This window comes from Amblyomma americanum, chromosome 1, assembly GCF_052857255.1.
Source record: "Amblyomma americanum isolate KBUSLIRL-KWMA chromosome 1, ASM5285725v1, whole genome shotgun sequence".
Taxonomy (NCBI): domain Eukaryota; kingdom Metazoa; phylum Arthropoda; class Arachnida; order Ixodida; family Ixodidae; genus Amblyomma; species Amblyomma americanum.
Genome location: NC_135497.1, coordinates 433,027,607 through 433,053,203, shown reverse-complemented (window position 1 = coordinate 433,053,203; position 25,597 = coordinate 433,027,607). Strand labels below are relative to the sequence as shown.

Sequence of the window (25,597 nt, the reverse complement as noted above, 5' to 3'; positions counted from 1 at the left end):
TAGCACTCGCGCAGCCCAAAGTGGGCAGAATTGTCACTGACTCGCAAAAGGCGTATAACAGTTACAGAAAGGGGTGGGTGTCCCTTGCGGCACTAGGAATTCTCAAAAGTAAACGCGACGTTCCTGAAAGGAAAGTTGAATTGATATGGACACCGGCTCACTCTGGGCTGGAGGGCAACGAGCTTGCCCACCAGTTCGCCCAAGAGATGGAATACCGGGCAGAGGAAGGTGAGCCACAGTCCATTATTAGTTATAAGGACATTACAAACTATTACAAGACGGAGCGGCGACTTTACCCTGATCCTCACAAATCGCTTACCAGAGAACAGCAAGCGATCTACAGGCTGATACAGGCAGGATCCCTCCCGCACCCTTACCTTCAAAACAAGATGTACCCGGAAAGGTACGAGAAGGAATGTGATTTCTGCAAGGCGCAGTTAGGCACGCTCCAACATGTCATTGGAGTATGCAACTTCAACAAGGAAATCCCCCCACCTCTTACCTGCCCCACTACCCCACCCCATCCCTCATCCTCCCTTACCGAGCGATGGGAGACCTTGCTAACCAGCCCCGCCGTGGAAGACCAGCTCGTCCTGATCTCCAGGGGCCAGGCGGCTAGGGAAGCATATGGGTCCCGTGAAGAGGGAACCACTCCCATCGACGGCGTCTAAGCAGACGTCGAGCTCGAATCAATAAAGTTGTTTCTCTCTCTCTCTCTGTCATCGGAAAGTTAGGAAAACATGGGTCTCTTCACTTTACTTGCCACACAGCGTACCGACATTGCAGGCACTTGAAAATTGCAAGGTAGTGCTTCTAGAAATATTGAACATAATGGTACATTCTTCCTATGCGCAGCAGTCTTTATGCACGAATTGTGCGTAGTATTTTCATGCGTAGCCCAAGTAGTTCAAACACTGATAAATGACATCATGTAACACTTCTGGCACATCATACCTGTGTCCAAAGGCCTTTCTGTGCAGAAGAACCCTCTTCTACAGATTTATACTTAGCAACAGCATGCAGAAAACCTTATGCATCCATTTTCATGTAACGCACAGGTTTCAGGTAGTTGAGTATTACATTAAATACACCACTAATTGTCTGCAAGAACGGAACACATTATATTCTAAAACAATTTTTTCGTGGCCTCTGTGGAAGGCCCACCATTGCACACGTTTTGCTCGAGTGTCCCTCAATCCACTGTGCCTTTTGCTGACGAAGGTGCATTGTTATGCGTGAACGAACATGCTTTGCTAAGAAAAGCTTATCCACCTTTTCCTTGTGCTGGCTGCATACCTCCTGGCAGGCGTCCACCTTCTCTGCAAGAAATGCTAGTATGGTCCTGAATGGTGCTTTCAGGTCAAGAATGGCATCAACAGTGACGAGTGCTCTGAAGTGCTTCTCTTACTGTACAAGCGCAGCCATCACAGCACTGCTGGGTCTGAGAAGATTGTGAGCACATTTCACGAACTCTTTCAACTCGATCAGAAAGTTGGATTTTCCGTAATCGTTAACCAACTCTGCCTTGCAATCGTCGTAGTCTCATATGACTTTGATCGCACCCCTTAGCAGAAAGCCTCCAACATACGCCAGTATGTCGCACTCCACTGATGTGATTCAGTCCAAAACACTACAGTTTACTCGTACATATCCGAAGTACTCTCGTCATGAGAGCGTAACAACCATGCGTATGAGTGCACAAATTCCGACCTTGTCTTGCCGTTGTAAGACGGCAACAATGAAATTCGTTTTCAACCTTTGTCATAACAGATTAGCTATAGTTAAGGAATTTTACTTTAAAAAAATCCCCGTCACTCCATCCGACCTAACCATACTAAATGCATTAGGCCATACTGGGTGCATTGTAACACGTTCAAATTCTCATTTTTTCTGAAGAAAATCGAGACGTGGAATGCCTTAGCGAGTGACATTGTTCAGACTGCAATTCTTGATGTCTCTTACCAAAAAGTTGAATGTTTTTCACCCAAGAAACTGAGGTTTTTTGACAGAGATTCTTACCGTCTGTTTCACTGTTTTTGTGTTTTTGTTTGTGTTTTTACTTCTTAATGTGCTATATATATGTACGCGTGACTTGACCCACTCCTGCATGAGCCTGAAGAAGGCTCACAGTATTACTAAATAAATAAAAAGTTTTCAAAAAAGATGTCCTCTAGGCGTTCTTCGTCATTTTATAACTCTGAAGTCTTCTTTTTGAGTGTTGGACCAAGGAGGTCAGCAAGAAAATGGCTACCAACTACATCATAGCTTGTCTTTGGTATGTGGAGAAATTGTCCTACACAAATCAGTTTTAATGCACACTTTAAATAATATGGCCTTGGCACAGGCTCCTTGATGCGCAAGACAGAATATGTTCCCCGGCAGTCTTGCATCATCCGACTTGTAAGAACATACCGGTATCTGCGCTCACTCAGCAGCTCCTCAGAAATGCTGAGCGTGGCTGATGTAGAAATATGGAAGCCTGCTTGGGATGGCTTCCAGTGCGCAGTTTTCCTCATTTTCATCGGTCGCACTGTATCCTGCACAATGTGTAGAAGTGCTGTGGACACTTCATACTTTGTTACGTCAACCTTGCTGAGAGCGAGCACTGGGTGACGGTATGACATCAAGCTGAGCCATTTCCAAAGAAGGTAAAAAAACTATGCTGTTGATCCAGCCTCTAATAGATGCTCTCCTTGCTTGATAAAGTACACGATGCCAGCAGGAGCTTCTCAGAAAAACTGAACAGCAATGCTCACTTTCATCTTTGTAAAAGACCTGTAGGCTTGACGCCTCAGGAGCGAAGGAAAAGAGACCACTGCTACGAGCCGACACCAGAACAGAACTGCCTAGCCGTGGCTGCACGAGCCATGACCAGGTGCCGTCTTTATTCTCTTCGCAGGGTGGCGCGCGCTAGCCGGGTTGTCGGCGCCGCCCAATAAAGGGCGCTACAGGGCCCCCCGCCTAGGCTGGAAATCGAAACGGACGGAGGGCCGGCGATGGCACTCGAGTGCTAGGTCAGGCGGCGCTGGGAGTCGTTCCAGGGCTGGTCCGGGAGGCGAGGGTCGCTACAGGGCTCCCCCCTCCTTCCTAGACGATTAGTCGGTGTCAGTCAAGAGTCGTGCAGGCCGGCCGGGGTCTGAAGGTGAGGCCGAGCTTTCGGAGGGCGTCGAGGGACACGGAGGGGAATGTGAAGAAGATGGGTCATCCGGGTCGGCCTGCGAAATGCACCAAGTGCCGGTGGTTCAGGTGCAGCAGCTGTTGGCCGTGTTAGATGCGGGCCCCTGGTTCGCCTGTGCCGTCTCTCGCCAAGGTCGGTGTCCCCGGGTTCCGGATCGGGAGACTGCTGTTGTGGGGGTGACGAAGAGATGAGAGGGGCTTCGAGGTGAAGAAGAGACTGAAAGGGTTTATTTACATTTTTACAAAGTTCGAAAGAGTGAATCGGGAGCTGGCTGATCACACGCCAGATCGGTGCTTAAATAGGGTCCACTGTCTCCAGGTCCCTAGTTGGGGAATCTAGTTCATTAAAAATGCGTCGAATCACTGTGATGTAGATCACGTGTCCAGTCTTCCGGGTCCGCCTTCCAGGACGCCCCCAGCCAGACACTCTTGCCACTTCTGGCAGATTATGGTCCGCGCTGTCCAGGCTTCAGTGATGAATAGCCCGAAGGGGGTCCCATGGCAGCGTCGAAGGTCAGTCACCTGCACTTCACAGCGGTAGCGTGGGAACGAAAGGTTGCCACCGCAGTTTGCAGAAGCTTTCACGTGGAGCGTGGGACCGAAAGGTTGCCACTGCAGTTTGCAGAAGTTTCCACGTATAAGAAAAAGCACAGTCTAAGACGAAGTTGTTTTCGAAGCACGAGGATTCCGGCGACGTTGGCTTAGTCAAACCCGGCCGCATTTGCCACGGCTCATTTGCAGTCCCGCCGCTCGCCGGCTTCCCCGTCGTCCCCTCCGGGAGAAACATGTCCCGGGTGGGTCCGGCGTTGAGAACAAAAGACAGGTTCACCAAAGCCGTTCTCAGACAGCGGAGGGCCGTTTCACCCCGTAAACAGCAGGTGGGGGGGGGGGTGGAAGGACCCTTGTAGACGCCACCACTTGCACTCGTGGCGCTGCAACCACATCGACGGCCCTTTGAAGCCTCTGTCGATTGATGATTCCCAGTGGCTTGAATATTCTTGGCATGTTGGCGCCTCCAAACGTAACAGCTCCTCCGCGGCCAGGACAATCTCGATCGGCCAGTGGTCACAATCACTGGTCGAGGAGAGATGACTTGAGCTGTAGCGTGGGAGGCCCTTCTTCATCTTGTCTGCAAACACAGAGTAGAATCCTAAACCTCGGACAACGGAGGCATTAGTCGAAATCAGCCACTCAACATGGCGCCACTCCCCAGGCAGTGCACGAAGTTCACCCGAGAGCCACCAGGCTGTTATGCAATTCTACTGCATTGTCAATGTAAACGTAAGCACAAAATGTTGTAGCTGACAGCAATAATCTCGGCTACTAAGAACAGCTTCCATGTCTGCCAAATTCGCTGCCAAAGCCCGATTCGCCGATCACGGCTTGAAGAGAGGTGGCAAATTTGGAAGCAAAAGAAAAAGGATAATAGGACACCACGCCAAAACAAAGCTAACTAGTACCTAAAAAAATACGAAAAGGCACCGAATTGCCACCGAACGGATACCTCAATTATGGGTATAACCTGCTCAATCCGTCGGCATTTCCATGACATTTGCCCCTTTTGTATCGCACAGAAAAGTTATATTGCTGGAGGGCTAGACTCCATCGTAGCAAGCGGCCATTCTAGGGCGACATTTGACGCAGCCATGTAAGCGGACAATGATCTGTCTCGAATGTAAATTTCGCCCCGTAAACATAACAGGCTAGCTTCTGTGCGGCTCAAACCAGACAAGCGCATTCCTTTTCCGAAGCGCTGTAGGCTTCTTCCCTTACGGTTAACTTCCTGCTGGCATAAATGATAGGGTGCTCCTCATTGTTGTCTCCGACTTGGCTTAATACGACCCCCATACCCCGGTCGCTGGCGTCACATTCGACCACGATTTCCTTGCTGTAGTCCGGCGCGCGTAACACGGGCCGCGAAACCAGCACGCTCTTCAAGCTCTGAAACGAAATTTCTTTTGCTGTGTCCCAGATAACGCTATTCGACTTTTCTTTGCGAAGCGCATCGGTCAAAGGACATGCTAGCTGTGAATAGTTGGGTATGTACCTTTGGTAGTATCCCACAAGACCGAGAAATGACCGTACATCTGTCTTAGTTCGGGGCTGCGGGAATTCAGCGATAGGGGCTATCTTGAGGTCTGACGGCCTCCTCGTCCCTCTACCGACAACATGACCAAGATAGGTGACATGTGAGCAGCCAAAACTACATTTTTCGGCCTTAATGGTTAGCCCAGCGTCCCTCAAACTCGTCAGTACCCTCCTGAGATGGGAAACATTGTCTTCCCAAGAGTTAGAAAAAATGGCCACATCGTCAAGGTAAGGCAGCGCGAAATCCTGCATGTCCTTGAGGATGATGTCCATTAGCTTTGAAAAGCTAAAAGGTGCATTCTTTAGCCCAAAACTGAGCACCAAAGGTCAGAATACCCCCATGGGAGAAATAAATGCTGCATACCGACTCGCGTTTTCCGAGAGGGGGACTTGCCAGTACCCTCTCACTAGGTCAAGGGTGGAGATGTACTGTGCCGCGCTAACTGTCTCGATCCTTTCTTCGATGTTCGGTATTGGGTACAGTTGGTCCTTCGTTATAGTATTCAGCTTCCTGTAGTCCACGCAAGGTCGCGGATCTTTGCCTGGTGCCTCCACGAGTATCAGCGGGGAGGTGTAGTCGCTCTCTGCTGGCTCTATCGCGCCAAGTTCCAGCATGTGCTTTATCTCCACCTCAATTATTTCTTTCTGCCTTGGAGAAACTCTGTAGGCTTTCGATCTTACTGGATCGGTCGAAGTTAGCTCTATCTCATGCGTGATGAGGTTTGTCTTCCCCGGCCGGTCGCTAAAACTCTCCCGGAATTCGCACAGCAGTTGCCTCAATTCTTGGAGTTGCTTTGGTTCTAGATCCATGGTGCTCGCGGATCGGGACACGATTTCCTCTATGCTGTAGGTAGCATTTTCTTTCATGCTGCCTTTCCACTCAGGGTTTTCGGTTAGTAGCTCTCCGGGAATATTTACTGCCATGTTTACAACCCCGCTTCTTTCTACATAGGGCTTCATTAAATTGCAGTGATAGATCTTTATCTGCTGTCCTCTCCCTGGCATTTTCAAAGTGTAGTTGGTTTCTGAAATCTGATCCAAAACTTCAACTGGCCCGTCCCAGTGAACTTCCATCTTATTTTTGCGTGCGGACCTGAGAATAAGCACACGATCCCCCACCTTGAAGGTTCTCAGTCTAGCATTCTTGTCGTAGTACTTCTTCGCCGTGTCCTGAGCCGTTTTGAGATTCCGATCCACTAGTTCTCGTGTGGCACTCAGGCGGTTTAGTAACTGCAACACATACTCCACTACTGACTGACTCTCTCCTGTTCCCTCCCACATTTCTCTAAGCATCCTAAGCGGGGAACGAAGAGCCCTTCTGTACACTAGTTCTGCAGGAGTGAAGCCCGTCGCTTCGTGCGGTACTGTTCTCAGGGCGAACAGCGTTGCCGGTAGGCAACTTTCCCAATCGTCTTTGTGCTCATAGCAGGAAGCACGTAGCACTCTTTTGAGCACTGAGTGCCACTTCTCGACGCTGTTCGATTGAGGGTGGTAAACGGAGTTATGAATCAACCTCACCCCACACCTCTGTAAGAACGTGGATGTGAGTGCGCTCGTGAAAACTGTCCCCTGATCAGCCTGAATTTCTGCTGGAAAGCCAATTCGAGCGAAAACGGACAGGAGACCGTCCACTATCTCTGCCGAGCTAAGCTCCTTTAGCGGCACCGCCTCCGGGAACTTGGTAGCAGGGCATATCATAGTGAGTACGTACTTATAGCCTGACTTAGTTCTGGGTAGTGGCCCGACGGTGTCAATGACCAGACGTCGAAAAGGCTCCGAGATAAGTGGCACCAGCTTTAGCGGGGCCTTCCATCTTTCTCCTGGTTTTACGGTGCGCTGACACGCGTCGCATGACTGCACGTAGCGTTCAGCATCTCGAAAAGATCCCGGCCAGTAGTATTCCCCAAGCAGCCTTCCTTTGTTTTGTTCACACCTAAGTGCCCTGACCAACTGTTTCCGTGACAGAGGCCTAAAAGGTCAGAGCGGTACTTTTCAGGCACGACCAGCTAATCAAACGTCTTCCCCTTTTTGTCCCTGTAATGGCGATACAGCAATCCGCCTTTGTAGTGCAATGTCAGGTTAGGCCTAGCAATACCCTCCTTGGCTCTGAAGTGTAACTTTGACAAGCTAGGGTCTCTTTCCTGTTCTGTGATTAAGGAGTCTCTGTCAACGCGCAACAAGCGATCCATGCACAGGGAGGTGGGTAATAACATGGAGTCTGGACTGCACGCTTCTTGTAGGCTGGCATCGATTGGGCTACCTTCGGTAACAGGTTCCTGCTGCTGTTCATGTGCTCGAGCTGCATTTTCTTTGCTTGGTTCCGCAATCTCGGGAATTCCCTCCCTCTCACCAGTTGCCTCTGATTCCTGGCTGTACCTAAGCTTGGAAGCAAGCTGGCGTGATTTGGACCTAGTCAGGGCTTTCACTGTCCCCTCAGCCAGCTTCTGACCTCGATCGCAAAGCAGGTGATTTGACTTATTGGAGAATAGATACGGGTACTGCAATGAAACAGCCGACGAGACGGCGGCTTCTGTCACTAGCTCGCCGAACGGGCCGGAAATCACCACCCTTGCCATAGGCAGGCACACACTCTGATTTTCTAGTACCTGTCTTATCCATGCTACTTCCCCAGTAAAGTCTTTCTCCTTGACATATGAGGTGTGAACAATGTCCATTGTTGCCCCGCTGTCCCGAAGGACCCTGCACGATTTTCCATTTACTTGGAGTTCGTGAATATATGGACGCAGAAGTTTCAAATTCTCATCACTATCGTTGGCATATGAGAAAGCTAATCGCGTCTTTTTACACCTTGCTGCTATATGTCCAGTTTCCTGACAGTTGAAACAACGGAAAGGCTTCCTGGCCTCGAACTCCTTCGTCAATGCTTTCTGAGCTTCGGCCTGCTTGGCACGATCCTCACTTTTTTCTGGGGCCTGTTTAGTGCCCTCAACTGTCTCACGATTTCTAAATTGCGATCGATTTTTGGGAATGAAACGCTTCCTTAAACCGAACGCTTTCTTTTCAGACTCGCTTGACTCAGAACTCAGCTTTCTCCGAGTTGCATATTCGTCCGCTAGTTCTGCAGCTTTCTCCACTGTGCTCACATTTTCTCTGTCTTGCACCCATAACTTAACGGCCTCAGGGATACTGTTATAGAACTGCTCGAGGCCTATACATTCGACAACCTTATCTTTGGTGTCATATGCCTCCGCGCCCTTCAACCACTCTGTAAGGTTGGCCTTCAAACTGAATGCGAATTCTGCATAGCTCTCGCTGCTTCTCTTGCTGGCACCTCTGAACCGCTGTCGGAATTCTTCCGTCGAAAGTCGGTACTTTCTTAGCAAACTCGCTTTCACCTTTTCGTAGTCATCGGCATCTTTCGCGTCAAGCCTCGCGACTATAGTGGCCGCCTCACAGGGTAACACGATTAGTAGCTTTTGTGGCCAGGTCTCCTTAGCGTAACCCCGTTTCTCACACGTCCTCTCGAAATTCACGAGGTAATAACCAAGATCCTCGGCAATCTTATACGGCTGCATCAATCTGTCCATAGGAAACGATTCGGCCTGACTCACTCTCTCTGGAGTCATGCCTCTCGAACTCTCACATTCCAGTTTCTTTTGGTCATTCGCAAGCTGCAACCTTCTGAGCTCCCGTTCCTCTCGCTCGGCCGCTAGCCGTTGGCGCTCATTTTCCTCTTTCTTTCGCTCAGTTTCCTCTTTCTTTCGCTCACGCTCATCTCCCTCTTTCTTTCACTCATCTTCCTTTTTCTTTCGCTCAGCTTTGAGGAGTTCCCACGTATCACTAACTGTTTCTTCATTGGCGGTTTCCCAAGAGCAATGTGCAAATGTGTGACTTTTTCATCTTCTCCTCTACATCTACACCCAACTCTTCACACAATGACAGCAAATCTGACCTTAGCAACTTCATTAGATCCATGTTTGCTGCTCTGAGCCTTGACTTTGCTGAACAACTGTTGATGTGAGCTACACGCAATCAGGCTCACTGATCAACTTCCCTCAATTCCCAGCAGTTCAATGTATAAACCCAAACAATTGAAGCATGGCGAATCTCCAGCAAAGTTCTAGCACTCACCCACGGAAGCAACACCACGCCGCATGGTCGATCCCACCGCTGCCAACTAGTTGTTAGATGCGGGCCCCTGGTTCGCCTGTGCCGTCTCTCGCCAAGGTTTGTGTCTCCGGGTTCCGGATCGGGAGACTGCTGTTGTGGGGGTGACGAAGAGATGAGAGGGGCTTCGAGGTGAAGAAGAGGCTGAAAGGATTTATTTACATTTTTACAAAGTTCGAAAGAGTGAATGGGGAGCTGGCTGATCACACGCCAGATCGGTGCTTAAATAGTTTCCGCTGTCCCCAGGTCCCTAGTTGGGGAATCTAGTTCATTAAAAATGCGTCGAATCACTGTGATGTAGATCACGTGTCCAGTCTTCCGGGTCCGCCTTCCAGGACGCCCACAGCCACACACTCTTGCCACTTCTGGCAGATTATGGTCCGCGCTGTCCAGGCTTCAGTGATGAATAGCCCGAAGGGGGTCCCATGGCAGCGTCGAAGGTCAGTCACCTGCACTTCACAGCGGTAGCGTGGGAACGAAAGGTTGCCACCGCAGTTTGCAGAAGCTTTCACGTGGAGCGTGGGACCGAAAGGTTGCCACTGCAGTTTGCAGAAGGTTCCACGTATAAGGAAAAGCACAGTCTAAGACGAAGTTGTTTCCGAAGCACGAGGATTCCGGCGACGTTGGCCTAGTCAAACCCAGCCGCAAATTGCCACGGCTCATTTGCAGTCCCGCCGCTCGCCGGCTCCCCCGTCGTTCCCTCCGGGAGAAACATGTCCAGGGTGGGTCCGGCGTTGAGAACAAAAGACAGGTTCACCAAAGCCGTTCTCAGACAGCGGAGGGTCGTTTCACCCCGTAAACAGCAGGGGGGGGGGTGGAAGGACCCTTGTAGACGCCACCACTTGCACTCGTCGCGCTGCAACCACATCGACGGCCCTTTGAAGCCTCTGTCGATTGATGATTCCCAGTGGCTTGAATATTCTTGGCATGTTGGCGCCTCCAAACGTAACAGCCGACGCATGAGAGGTAGTGCAGCAGAGGGAGCTAGGTGTGTAGCGCAGCTGACGCCGGGCTGAGCTGCCTGGTACCCAGAGGGGCGGCTACGGGAGGGGCATCGAGATTCCAGGTAGGGAGTAGCTGTGGTGGACTGCATGGGGTGCTGGGACACGCTCACAGACAGCCTTGGAGCGATTGACTTGAACGTGACGGGCGTCCGCACGAGTGGCGCCCTTGGCGCCGAGCCGTGCACGTAGGAGGGCGCTGGCGAGGTAACTGCAATAGGAGGCGCCTGGAATGGCAGAGCTGCCGGGAGTGCCACGGCCGCCGAGAGGGCCGTGAGCACCGGGAGAGCCGAGGCCTCCGGGAGGGCCGAGACCGCTAGAATGGCTGGGGGCGCTGGGTGTGCCGAGGCTGTCGGGAGGTCCGATGACACCTGGTGGGCAGGAGACGCCGGCATTGCTGGCGGCGCCGGGAGAGCCGAGGCTGAAGGGAGAGCCGAGGCCGAAGGTGTTGCCGGGGGTGCCGGGAGCTCCGAGCCTGCCGGAAGGGCTCGTAAGTCGTGACGATGGACGGCGGCGCCGGAGACTGAGAGGTGGAGTGGCGGGGAGCTAGCGGCCAGGGGCTGCCGAGGCGGTCAGGGCTGGGGCGAAGGCGGCGTGGGTGAGACCGAGGCTGGTCCTGCGCCAGCTGCTGGCGGCGGCGACAGGCGGTCTGCAGCGTCGTAGAGCGGCAGCGGGCAGTAGGAGACGCCGAAGTCCTCCAGAATGGCAGCGCGCAGCTCGTCGTACGGCCGGCTGCCCAAGGCAAGGCAGGCAGGTAGGCGCAGCAGGTCGGGCGGGAGGATATCGCAGAGGACGGCGTGTTTGAACGGCTGGGTGGTGATGCCGTTCAGGTACAGCGCCGCCTCGAATTGAGTGAACCACCCGCCGACGCCTTGAGGCCGGAACGCCGGAAGCGGCGGGTCGAAGGCTGGGTTCTACCAGTAAGCCATCCAGGAACTCAGCTGATGGTGAAGGCGCGGCTCAACGGGTCACCACAATGTAGGCTTAACGCCTCAGGAGCGAAGGAAACGAGACCACTGCTCCGAGCCGACACTAGAACAGAACTGTTGTTGTTGTTGTTAGCCTATCAAAAGATGGCACATACCCAAACTGGGGGATCGGCCAAGAATCGGTTGGCTATTCACCTGAACGCAGTTAACAAAAAAGGAAAAGCACGTGGGAGCGCAACACCGGTGAATTTTTCGTCATGAACAGAAAAGGAATGAGAGTTTTGATTTTAAAATTTAAAGAATAATAATAAAGAGAGGGATTAAATAATAATGATTTAGTCAAAATGTAATAATTGATAGAAAAGAAAAGTTTGAACACTTAGCAAGGCAGTCGGTGAGATTCTACAGGAAATTTAGAACAGCGGTACAAACAGATCTGTGGCTGAACCCAAATGTGATGGCGCCAAATGATAGCAAGAGCTGGCTGCTAGCCGTGGCTGCACGAGCCACGACCAGGTGCCGTCTTTATTCTCTTCGCAGGGTGGCGCGCGCTAGCCGGGTTGTCGGCGCCGCCCAAGAGAGGGCGCTGCAGACCTGTGCCGTTGTGCACAGCAGACAGGCCACTTGCTACCTGAAGGTCATTTTTGCAGTCATGATCGAGAACTGCTTGTTCATGACTGATGCAAACCTTGCTTCCTGGAAGACTGTGCTTCCTAACTGGGTCATCGCCTAAACATAAACATTTCGACCACAGCAACTGGGCACGAAAATTCTTGATAAGATGTGCTGCGTCCGCCATGAAATACAGCATCCTACCCTCAAGATGCTGAAAACCTTCTCGGAGTTTCTGCGGCTTGAGAGCCCTAGCAGCAGCCACACAGTCCGGTTCGCTGCCCCCATATCACTTGTTGCAACAAGCACCCTCAATGATATACTGTGAAGCATCTCAATGAGTGAAAAGTCGTGGTCTTTGAGCAACTTTACATCCACAGACATGCCTGTAAAATGGTATGCATCTGCCTGTTTGTACCGTTGGTTCAGCTCACCTACGATGAATACCAGAGCATGATTGGCTATATCCTCTTGAGAATCTGGAAATGTTGTGCTACCAAATGAATAATCCAGTGAGCGATCGTGCTTGTAATCTTGGGCAATTTCCATTTCTTCCAGAAAAAAGACGCAGTCCTTTTCAACGTTCTGCATGGTTTCCACCTTGCGTTTGAGAACCTCAAATACTTCATGAAGCATTCGTTCGAGAAAATGAATATTCTGTAATCTGCGGATCAGGGTTCTGTTGGATAGAACAGGGCAGGCGAGTGACCTTAAAAGCTCGTAGCCAGTTGTGCCACAGCTGCCGCGGTGGCTCAGTGGTTATGTCGCTCGGCAGCTGACCTGAAAGACGCGGGTTCGATCCCGGCCGCGGCGGTCGAATTTCGATGGGGTCGAAATTCTAGAGGCCCGTGTACTGTGCGATGTCAGTGTGCGGTAAAAAACACCAGGCGGTCGAAATTTCTGGCGCCCTTCACTACGGCGTCTCTCATAGCCTGAGTCGCTTTGGGACGTTAAACACCCATAAACCAAACCAGTTGTGCCACAGCATGCTTAATTTCCAGTGCCATTTCCAGTTTTCCCGGACAAAACGCATCCCCGGGTTGTTTTTCTTGTGAGGGATTGTTTTGGTCAGTATTGCTTTGCACAAATAGCCAATTTTTCGTTCTTTTGAATATAATTCTCTTATGAGGCATTGAATTAGCGCTTTCGCATGGCTATGCAATTTTTGCAATCTCATGTGCTTCTGTGCTGTTACCGTGGTTGTTTAGAAGCTTCGCAGCACTAGAGCGTTATGAATCTGCCACAGTGTTCGAGCCATTGCCCGAAAATATAAAAAGCTCTGAACCAGTTGCCGTCGTGTAATGACAGGGCTTCACTGATGAGCTTGGTGAACACACTCCATCCCCAGAGGTGTTGTTAGCAGCAAATTTTGGTGTGGCGTGGCCAGGGATTTCTGTGCCCTCAAATGAGAGGGTTGAATGCGATGCATTTTCATGAGCGTCAGGACTGCCCGAACCACCTTCTGCAGAGAGCTGGTAAGGCATCCTGTCATTTTGGTTTGGATTGCCGCACACATCACTAACGTTTGCTTAATAATAATTTGTTTTCGGGGAAAGAAAATGGAGCAGTATCTGTCTCATATATCGTTGGACACCTGAACAGCGCCGTAAGGGAAGGGATAAAGAAGGGAGTGAGAGAAGAAAGAGGTACCGTTGTGGTGGGCTCCGGAATAATTTCGACCACCTGGGGATCTTTAACGTGAACTGACATCGCACAGCACACGGGCGCCTTAGCGTTTTGCCTCCATAAAAACGCAGCCGCCGCGGTCGGGTTTGCTTGTCGTGAGACAAATTCGCCTGCAGTTAACGCGGAATTATCCTCTAGGCAGACGCCATTGTCATCACTGTCTCCACTACTGGAAACAATGACACACGCTTGTAGGTTTGTGTTCAACAGTATTGGTGGACTCTCAACTGAAAGACATGGGGTGCTGCTTGTGGCAAGACTGCTTGGTGTAGGACACAGGCTGTCAGTTTGGGGAGATGGGTGTGTGACACTCTAATCTGAACTATTGACAAAATTGAAGCCTACCACAAAAGAAGACAGCTCGGAATCAGGATGTGAGCCCCCTGCTTCATTTTCAGGGTCGCACTTGTCCTTTCCCTAGTTCTGAGTTGACGGTCAAGGCGACACTGCAGAGACCATCGCTGGGAAAAGGCGCTTTGGTGGTTGTCGATTCTTTGGCAGAGTTGTAAAAATAATACAAAACGACAAGCAAGGATTAGCATTCAAATGTTCTCAATATTACCTACAAATATCTGGAATAAAAGCCAACAATCAAGACTCCATTTCTCTTTAGTGATGCTCTAAATGCTTATGTTCCTATATTGTATTACTGACAGCCGTGTAGGTATACAAACGAAACTTGTATAGGTCACTAATAATTTATCATATGAGTGAAAACAATCATATGCTATCCTCTATGCAACTCTGAAACTTGCGGCTGGCACTCTTTATATACTTGGGTAATTCTTTAATGATTACACAATTAAAGACAGATAAATTTCTAGGCAGGCTGTTGCAGAAGCCAGAATGCAAAAGCGGCTATGTGTCATTGTAATCAGTATGATTTACTTTGATAAGAACACCATTTCAAGTGCTAAGGCTGCTTTCAGACAGCTTCTCTTTAGGTTGAGCCTTGTTTGTCTCAAGCGCAAAGTGTCTGTGAAAGAAAGAATAAATTATTGCACAATGCCACTTTATAAGAATCTCAACACTTACGGCGAATGCAAACAACGTGGGGATAGCATTTCTTTTTAGTTTTTTCAGTTGTCTTGCCTGTTTTGCAAGAACCTGGCGTTTTCTTAATGGGCCTGCAAAATGTGAAAACTTCGTTTGTACCCATTCACATCTAACAATGCCTCATTCTACATGTGTATTATGCATTTTGTAGGGTGCAAGCCACTCGCAAGAACCTATAGCATAATACTTTGTTCCCCTGCAGCGTCATCTCTTGCCCTCACACAAAAGTACACGTTAAATGTATCGACACAAGCGGAACTCTTTGCCACCACAATGACTTGAGTGAGCCAGTAAACGGGAGTGCGTCTCAAAATTCTAGTCACAGTACAGTGGAGAAAGCATTTTTAACTAGTCATTTCATTCAATTGATATCGACCGCACAGTACGACTGGCTGAAGAGTGAAATTCTTGACCTACAGCTTGAAAGTTCCTAGACCTACACAAAAGCGTTTTAATAAAGTACGATAACGGCAACAAAGAGATGACCCACTAGATTAAAACCCAGATTATCGCAACATTAAATAATGGCAGCTGTTGAGAGAGTTGGTTTTTCATGCTTACCGTGAAAAGCGTTGAATAACACAAGGATCACGATGAGGCCGTGGTACGCATTTTTTATCATTTATCGTAATGCTTATCTCCACTCGTAGTTACGCATGAGCTCCCTGAAAACAATAGTATACGCTTTCTAGACATCAAATTAAATTTTTAGAAGATCACACGTGCTGGATTTATCGTCCCACAGATGGTAAAATGCCTTTACCTTTCAGTTCCGCGCACTCAAAGCTCATAAAACGCAACACTGCACGTTTAGGCTTCACCAGCTGTGTAAAAGAGCCATGACCACATGCGACTGAAAAAGGCCTGTTTCGGCATTTAAAAAGGTTGCAGAAAGTTGGTTATTCGCTTCGCATGCTGGTATCAGTGGCCGAAGGACTTGCCAAAAAATGAGCAAAAGGGTAGCGATGTATCAGCAACAACCGGATTAGGCAAAACACAAAAGAAAAATTTCCAGTGCTTCCGTACAAGCAAGCTCTCGCACAATCTGAGGAAAATTGGTGGGCAAACGTAAACGTTTTGTTTCCTGCCCCGAATAAGTTGAGCGCGTTGTGCAATCAAAGCACTTCAGGAAACACGACCAGCTGACAGCTGGGAGCTTGAGGTTTACAGGCACCTTCCGTTCAATACATTGCAATTATTGGGCACTGCATACTGCCACTTTTGCACGTTACGCGAAAACCTGCCATGATTTCTAGCGACGAAGGACGCCACCCGTTCAATGACCATTCAAGACCCACTGAAAGCGAACACTGCCAGAGCTGTGCCGAACGCTGGTATCAGTGTTGCTGAGCCGGTCGATTGTTCTAGCCGGTTCGTATTTGGTGGCACATGTCGCGTCTCTAAAGAAATAGGGCGAAATTTGATCAGCGCGATTATGAAGGCCAGGATGGAATCTCGGAAATTTCGCTAGCCGGAAGCAAATTTAAGCTACGACATTTTATGACAAACATGAGGTTGATATCACAACGCATATTGAGCTGGGCTCATGTTCACATTCAAATTCTTTGCATTTTTGTCTCCGGGCTATCAAAAATTCGGCCTATAATTGTTTCCGTAACCACGTACAAATGAAATAAGAAACACCGAAACATTTATCGCGATAATCGGTCGTGAAACGCTGAGAGTGCTGCGCTGTTCGAAGTTGGTGTTAAGCCTTGAGCATCGGCGGCGCAAGTGCCAAGCAGCAAAGGGAGGTATCGGGGCTGCGCGCAGCTCCGGGAACAGCCCAGCAGACGGCGGTCGCACTGCCCAGTATTTCGAGCGTATGCGGAAACTCTCCCAGAGTTTCCCTATTCATTACGCCGTCGGGGGCTGACCAAACGAACAGCCGACGGTCGCGTAATATAGGTAGAAAATTTCGAGGGCCTGCTATCGGCAACAAATGAAATACTCTGGGGGCACTTTGATGATCTAAACAGCGTGAGTCGAAACCCTTTCTGCGCGACTTTGGCTGCTACTGTTGCTGCTTCTGTGAACTGTAAATAATTTATCATTAATTATTTACTAAATTAAATTTTGCGATTAATTACTTTTATGTACAACTTTTTAATTACTAACGACTAAATCCAGTGTTTTTTCGCCCATTTTTTTTCCCACTGTGCTGTGAAGACTTCCGGTGGATGGAACGTCGTAGCATTATTTCGACGCAATTGTTTACATTCTTGACTATAATTAATTACCTAATTACACCACAGTCGTCAAACCTGGCTTCAATCTTCATTGTGTCCGTCTCTATTTGATGCAGTCATTGTTTTCTTCCTATCTTTATTAATTCCCGAGTTCTTTCACTATGCTGTGATGACTTTCTTTAGATGTGACCTCCCACTGTTCCTGTGGCTATATCGACGTCCGCGCTATTTCGACGCAATTTTTACATTTTTGCCTGTAATTAATAACTAGTTACTCTACTGTTAACAAACATTGTTTCTGGGTCATTTTTTCCTAATCTAACTGTAGCAGCCATTCTTTTCCTCCTATCTTTATTAGTTCCCAATAAACGAAGCGTCACGGGCGTACGGACGGACACGATCGCGGCCGCGAGCATCAGCCATTATTTATATTTTATTTTTATTTATTTTGCAGGTACTGGCAGCCTTATTATCAGGCCTTGGGCAGGAGTGGACAACACAAATCAACAAATTCGAAAACATCAAAATAAGCAAACAAGATACAGGACGCTGAATAATAAATCAGAACAAAAGCAAACACAAAATATACAAGATGCTTTCGTAATAAGGCATTCGCGTTAATAAGAAAAGCAGAGCGCGGGGCCAAATCTTAATTTTACGCCCCTATCTGTCTTCGTCAGAGTTAGTTGTGCTCTTCCGGTCTGCCTTAGTTTTGCCTCAGTTTTCTTTGACGCTCACTTTCTCACTTTGTGATCTGAGCGCCACATTAGTACTTTCAACCGATCTCAGCTTGTGCAACGCAGCTTAGCTGGCGACAGCTGCAGTTGCCCTCGTGGGTGATGCGCGCGCTTTTAGGTTAGCTCCCCGCCCTGTAGCCCTTTGATTTTGCTTCTATTATCGCCCGGTTATCAGCGTCTGGTTGCGATGCGAACAGTGAAAAAATTCCAGGAGTGCACTGATGTCTGCTTAGGTACCGCAGCGGTGGCCTAGTTGTTTGAGCATGAGCATCGCATGTAAGAGGTGTGGGGTTCGACCCCCAGTGCCGCCGGGTACCCACCGGTAATACAATGGCTACAGGCTTTCCCCCGCCTGGTGCTCGGATTCTTGAGGGTGAAATGCTTGGGAAATTCGTTTTTGGCCAAACCTTGAGTTGAAGAAAAGACGTTGTGTCATGGCGCTCTCTGGCCACAGACACCTTTGCGCGATAAAAATTCACCATCTAGTCTGCGAAGGTGCAGTAATGCGAAAGCTTTTCTCTTACTGCTGGCGATTATGTTGCTGCGTGTTCGTTTTGTTTGCCTTTGCCGTTTGTATGTCGTATTTTCACCGTAACTTAAGTTCTACCACATCCGAAGGCGTGGGTCTCGTTGGCTAGGGCGTCTAGTAAGTACAACAAAGTACCAATTAACTACCTAAATCGGTAATTAAGTTATGCATTAATTTGATTAAGTTACCGATGAATGCGCGAAGGAATTGACTATTTGAATTAATTAATTACCGCAGCAAAATATTAACTACCAATTTAATTATTATATTATTGACTTACTTAATCGTATTAAACTTATTTGTTTATTTAACTGATTTATTATTCGACAAATTCATAAATTCTATTCAATTACAGATTATTTTATACAAGTAATTGAACAATTTGAATAATTACTTCATACAATTATTCAATACCCCTGCGATTAATCAGTTCGGTAACTTATTTATTTATTCATGCTAATCACATAAGTTATTAATCAACTTCTCTATTAATTACCCCATAATGGATGACTGACCGTTCGTGCGGACACGCACTCACCACACCCTCTGCTGACAGGTGCTGTACAAGCCACTCATGAGACAAGAAATGCATTCGCATTAAAAGGCCGATAGGGGTGGCGGTCAGTGTTCAATGTGGCCGTTGTTGATAGCTTGCTTCGGGCAGTGAGCAAAACTTTATCTTCGTACTTCCACCAAAAATGGGGCACTCCAGTGGCAAAGCCAAAAAACAAACGTCAAAGAAAACAGAAGCAAATCTATCGAAGACCGGAAGAGCGCTCCTATCTCTGTTGACGACAGACAGATGACGCAAAATTTACCTTTTGGCCACGCACTCCACTCTTCCCGTTTCATCTGTTGCCGACAGTACATGCATGAAAAATTAGTGTTAATGCTATGCCCGTTGAGGATGCTGAAAAGTGCGAAAAAATACGCGAGTGTCTTTGGCTGGAATCAACAACGGTAGGGAGTTTGTCTCCGCCCCAATTTTTCCTCGCGTTGCTTTTTTTCGCAGTTCTCGGGAGACTGGCGAGAGGTGTTGAAGAGCAAGCACGCTCCGGTTCTCCTGCAGAAAGGCTCTTGGCGCTTTGACTTCGACACCAACACGTTCGCCTTTAGCGCAGCACTTGCAGGGTAAGTCAGTGTCTCGTTATCTACGTGGGCTGGGAGCAAGAAAGTTTTTTCGGTATTTATGTATTTTTTACGAAAATGTCTCTGTACGCTCGCTTCTTCGTCCTTTTAGCCCCAGTTTGGATGCCACGTAGCATTTCTTTCCTGCAAAAAAAAAAAATTAGTGTTCACCACTTTCCTTACCTCAGTTTTAGACCATTCATAATGTCAACACTGCTTTCGTGACGTCATAAAAATTTACCCGCACGTTGATGCACGTATGTCCTTTGCTGAGCCTAATTTTTTAGGCTTGTATTCGGTAATGTAACTTGCATGACCGGAATCGTGACAGGAGTTTCTTTTTCCGCCCATTGTACGCGCGTGCAGTCGTCATCACGCCTGTCTAGAGCGCCCGAACGTCGCTCTGTCTGACACGAAGAAAACGAAAGTTCAGAAAAGGTACTTTGTTGACGAGATAATGCTGGCAGTAGCCAGAAGGCTTCTAGTCATACTATTCCACCCGTCAAATGCTCTGCACAGTTATGAAGCAGCTGAGCCAAGATATCACTTTTTTTTTGTTCTGTGGCACACCGCTCCGACGCTTTAGACAGGCGTGCTGACGAGTGTACGAGATTTTTCTAATAATCCTTATGATGTCATCGCTGCGACAGAAAACTTATCCACAGTGCTCGCCACCGAATTTCCAGCACCGCTCAGGCCATGCCACTGGATTTTAGTTTTGCTCCAATTTTTTCGTTCTGTTTAAAATTCTTTCACTCGGTATTAGGGAAAACGTTTTTATTTACTTATTTATTTATTCTTTTTATTTATTGAATACAGCAGACTGTCTGGGCCCTTAAGGAGGGGCGTGGAATACAATACAACTTCAAAGACACTGAAAATGAATCGGAAACATAAATCTTAAGGTTTGATGACGTCAGTCTTTTATTTTGTGAATGGAGTGGATGCTATATAGTTAATGAGACAAAGAAAAGAGACGTGATTATCGTGACAATACAACTCAAAATGTATAAAAAAAGTCACCTTGAACCGGTTATTCAGCGGAGTTTTTTTTTTCAAACCGCATACTTCACCTTGCTGGCCCAGTTTTGCTCTTTAAAAAAATGCGAATCGAGTTGATTTTAGATTTATCTTTCTGGTGATGGAGCGAATGCACTTCTTGTAATGAATCGAAATAATATTCCACCGTCGAAAAGCATAGTGTATCTTCGTGCGCTTCTGTTCAGGGAGAGCAGCACACATTCGTGCATGAAGCAAGTGAACTTGAACCTATTCATTCTCCGAGTCGTTTATGTTGTCGAGTTTTGAGCAGTAAACGCGATGTCAACGTGTGAGATCTGTCATCGATGAATCAAGGCATTTAAACAGTGAGATTGAACTCAAATCGTAACTACGAACGAATTGTAGGTCATAGTGGTTCAAGAATGAAAAGCCAGTGTGATGTACTGGAAACAACGCAGTGTAACGGCTCGGATCAAAGCTCCTGTTATCGTAACTCGCCGTTGTGACCCAGTGATTCGGGCGTTCGACTGCCGATCCCAAGGTTGGAAGTTTGGTCCCGGCCGTGGCGGCCGCATTTGGACAGAAGCGAAATGCAAAACACCCGCGTGCTCTCCTATGTCATCGCACGTTTAAGAGCCCCATATTTTTCGTTACTGCTTTGCTACAAATGGGTTTACGTGTGTAGATAAGGGCCAATTACAAGAGACGAGAATGTCCAGGTACGTATGCCGTAGTCTTGCTTCTAAAAATGAATAATCGCAGTGGCAGGAAATGAGAAATCAAGGTGGGATAGCAAGCATACAATAACGGCTTTGCGAAAACTGTGACGTGAGGCCTCGCGTGACGCAGGGAGCGAAACAAATGAGTCCTTAAGCCGATGATCGCCTTCTGTTGAATTGACGACGTCATGAAGCACAGAATTACATGAAATGTTGTTTATAATACGCTGCAAGAAGAGCAGAGACGGGAGGACTCAGCATTGAAGAACGCCTGGCACGCAGATAAGCCTGCAGAAAAGAAATGTTAGCGCGTAGGCCACCTGCACTACGAAGTGTCTGAATGCTATACAAGAGAACCTAATCCTAACATGGGTGCACTGATTATTCATATACAATATTGTCACGTAGTGGTAACGGCAGTCGAAGCAGCGATGAAGACGGACAAAAGGCCTTCTAAAAGAAAACTGTTTATTGGGATGACTTGCACCCAAAATGAACTGAATCACTCGGCAGCAGTGAAGCGACAAGCGTGCTCGGCGGTCGTCGAACAGAATGCCCGCTACTGTCGGCCGAGCGCCATTTAAAGTTGATAGCGAACTTTCGAGATAAAGCGTTCAAAGTTACTAGAACATTCCGGAACAATGTAGAATCAGGGCTGCCAGACTGCGATCAATCGAGATAAATCTAGTCGCGTCTTGCGTCGCAAACAAAGCGATGAATTTGTGTGGCGGCAGATTTGAAGAATGAACAAACACTGCAAATGTTCGCGGCATTACTTCCCTCACTAAGAAGCATCGACCCGATGCATTAAAACAAATAATGCGACTAGTAAGAGATAAAAAGGATCTTGCGAAAATAGAGTATGGAAATGCAGCCTCCTTTAGCGCGCATAATAAGGCTTCAGACGGGCTACATGGACAACTTCTGGTCGTACGCGGCGTCGCTGCGATGCAGTCATTGCGTCAGGGATGACTTCATAATCCAGTTCACCTAGCCGACGAAGAACCTTGTACGGGCCGAAATAGCGGCGCAAATGCTTTTCACTCAATCCATGGCGGCGAATGGGCGTCCAAACCCGACATGGTCTCCTGGCTTGTATTTCAAATTGCTTCTTCGTAGGGTTTAGCGTCTGGCGTCGGACCGCTGCTGATCTTTGATCCGTAATCGGGCACGCCTTCGAGCTTCTGCGCGTTGAAGGTAGGCGGCAACATCGACGTTTTCTTCTTTTGTAACGTTGGGCAGCATGGCGTCTAGCGTGGTCGTGGCCTCCCTGCCATGGACGAGCCTAAAAGTCGTCATCTGTGTGGTCTCCTGCACTGCGGTGTTGTAGGCGAAGACGACGTAAGGCAGGATGACATCCCAGGTTTTGTGTTCGGCATCGACATACATGGCGAGCATATCGGCGATGGTTTTGTTCAGGTGCTGGATCAGTTCGTCGGTCTGCAGATGGTGTGCAGTTGTCCTCCGGTGGCTGGTTTGGCTGTAACGCAGGATGGCTTACGTTAGTTCCGCCATGAATGCTGTTCATCTGTCCGTGATGAGCACATCGAGGGCGCCGTGTCGAAGAAGAATGCACTCCACGAAAAATTTGGCGACTTCTGCTGCTGTACCGTTCGTTAGGGCATTCTCCTCGGCGTAGCGGGTCAGGTTGTTGGTCGCTATGATGATCCACTTATTTCCGTTGGAAAAGGACCAAGCAAGTCCATGCCGATCTGCTGAAAGGGCCTTGAGGGAAGTTCAATGGGGTTCAGAAATCCTGCTGGTCGTGTGGGCGGGGTCTTTCGTCGTTGACAATCTCGGCAGGTTTTCACATAATGTGCGACATCGGCAGACAGTTGGGGCCAGTAATACTTGTCTTGAATGCGTCGGAGGGTGCGAGTAAACCCGAGATGTCCAGCTCTCGGCTCGTCGTGTGAAGTGTGTAGAACGTCTTCGCGGAGACAAGTAGGTACAACAAGGAGGTAGGCTGTTTTGTTCGCTGTAAAGTTCTTCACAAGGACCTCATTCTGCACACAGAAGGAAGACAGTCCTCGCTTGAATGAAGCGGGGGGTGAAGAAACCTTGCCTTCCAGGTACTCGATGAGGCCTTTTAGGTTGGGGTCCGAGCGTTGCTGCTGAGCAAAAGAGCTGGGGCTGACGGGTCCCAGGAAGGCGTCCTCATCGTCGTCCGGCGGCGGTGCATCTACAGGGGCTCGTGAGAGGCAATCGGCGTCAGAGTGCTTGCGTCCGGACTTGTAAACGACGGTGACGTCAAACTCCTGGAGACGCAGACTCCATCGAGCGAGTCGGCCAGAGGGGTCCTTCAAATTGGCAAGCCAGCAGAGCGCGTGATGGTCGCTGACCACCTTGACCGGCCGTCCGTAGAGGTAGGGGCGGAATTTTGACGTAGCCCAGATGATGGCAAGGCACTCCTTCTCAGTTGTCGAATAGTTAGCCTCGGCCTTGGAAAGGGAACGGCTAGCGTATGCGATGACTTTCTCCAGCCTGTCGCTTTTTTGAACAAGGACGGCGCCTAGTCCCACGCTGCTTGCGTCGGTATGAACTTCAGTATCAGCGTTTTCATCAAAATGCGCAAGGATCGGTGGGGACTGTAATCGATGCTGAATTTCCTTGAAGGCTTCGTCTTGCGGCGCTTCCCGTTTAAACGGCACGTCTGCTTTCGTCAGTTGGGTCAGGTGCTAGGCGGTGCGCGAAAAGTTTTTCACAAATCGTCGGTAATATGCGGAGAGTCCGAGAAATTTGCGCACTGCTTTCTTATCGGCCGGTGGTGCAAACTCTTCAATTGCAGATGTTTTCTGCGGGTCCGGGCGTAATCCCTCCTTGCTAACGATATGGCCTAGAAACAGCAACTCTTCGTGAGCAAAGTGGCAGTTCACTGCTTTCAAGGTTAGGCCAGACGACTTGATGGCGTCGAGTACTGTTCGATGTCTTTTGAGGTGCTCTTCAAAGTTCGAGGCGAAGACAAACGACGTCGTCTAAATATACCAGAGATATTTGCCACTTCAGGCCTGCCAGCACTGTATCCATTACTCGCTGAAACGTCGCTGGGGCGGAACAGAGACCAAATGGCAACACCTTGAACTCAAACAGCCCATCCGGAGTGATGAATGCTGTCTTCTCGCGATCTCTTTCGTCGACCTCAATTTGCCAGTACCCGCTCTTGTGGTCCATCGACGAGAAATGTTTGGCGTTGCAGAGGCGGTCCAGTGTGTCGTCGATGCGGGGGAGGGGGTAGACGTCCTTCTTTATGTTGTTCAAGCTGCGGTAATAAACGCAGAATCGAAGTGCGCCGTCCTTAATTCTCACTAGAACAACGGGTGCCGCCCATGGCCGGTTTGAAGGGTGGATGACGTCGTCGCGAAGCATTTCTTCGACTTGGTCCCCAATGGCTGGTCGTTCTCGTGGTGACACACGGTAGGGGCTTTGACGGAGAGGTCGGACGTGTTGGTCCGTTATAATGCGATGCTTGGCAATTGACGTTTGTCGGACCTTAGCCGATGTCGAAACACACTCACTGCAGCTTCGAAGCAGATTGCGGACCTGGTCTTGTCGGTTCCGGGGCAGGGCTGGGTTGATGTCGAAAGTGGGTGAGTTCTCTTGGTCTGGCGAATCTTCTGCGGAGGGGTCGGGGAGGGCAAACGAGTCTCGTACGTCGGATATTTCGTCGAAGAAAGCAATCGTCGTTCCTCTGTTAATGTGCTGGTATTCTTCGCTGAAATTAATCAGCGTTACTTCGACCTGGCCATTGCTGAAACGTGCGATGCCTCTTGCGGTGCTCATTCCTCGATCTAGAAGCAACTGTATGATCCCCTTCATGATGGCTTCAGCGTTACTGGCTTTCTTGGCGCCTATGGTCACGATAGCGCTTGAACGGGGTGGGACGCTCACGTCTTCCTCCAGGATACTCAGGGCAACGTGATTTTCCCGAGTTTTCATCGAAGCGATGGCTTCGTCCGTCGAAAGGGTGATTAGCTTGGATGCAGGTCGATGATCGCCTGATGCTCATTAAGGAAATCCATACCCAAGAACACTTCGCGGGAGCATTGCGGTAGCGCAACAAAGGTCGCAGGATAGGTATGTCCTTTGACAGTCACTCGCGCTGTGCATCGTCCTGATGGCGTAATGAGGTGGCCCCCTGCAGTGAGAATTTGTGGGCCGTCCCAAGCGGTTGTGATTTTCTCAGCTGCGCAGCGTATGTTCCCTTCATCACCGAGTAATTGGCTCCTGTGTCGACTAGAGCGGTAACTTTCCGGCCGTCGATAGTCACTTCTAAGTCGGAGGTCCTGGCTCTTGTTTTGCATGTCGCTCTCGGCGTCGGGTGACGGCTTCGTCGCGTATGCGAGTCGTGGGTGGGGCGTCTGGTCGAAGCTTTTCTGGATGGCGGCGTCGTTTTGAAGGCAGTTTGAGTCGTGGTCGGGATTCTCATTGTGTGCGGCGTCGGTGCAGCGAGTGTCGGTTCTTCATGCGGCGTCGCGGGTGCAGCGTCTTCATGGGGCGTGGTCGGTGGAGGATCTTCGGCGTTTCTTTCGTGAGCAAACTCACCTCCAGAGGTTGCTGCCTTTAGTTTCCCCTACGGGGGCTGGGAGACCTTCCTCGTACCGCGGCTGCGTAGTTGC

General features: G+C 49.1%; 1 protein-coding gene across 13 annotated transcripts in view; it reads left to right on the top strand.

Annotated features, from left to right (window-relative positions):
* Positions 1 to 25,597, top strand: part of LOC144115886 (papilin-like) — a 321,379-nt gene that overhangs the window by 129,024 nt on the left and 166,758 nt on the right. For all 13 annotated transcript variants that reach the window (XM_077650507.1, XM_077650503.1, XM_077650504.1 and 10 more), the window contains exon 3: positions 19,145 to 19,263. In XM_077650507.1, coding sequence (XP_077506633.1) covers positions 19,145 to 19,263 — 119 coding nt within the window. The remainder of the gene's footprint in view (positions 1 to 19,144; positions 19,264 to 25,597) is intronic.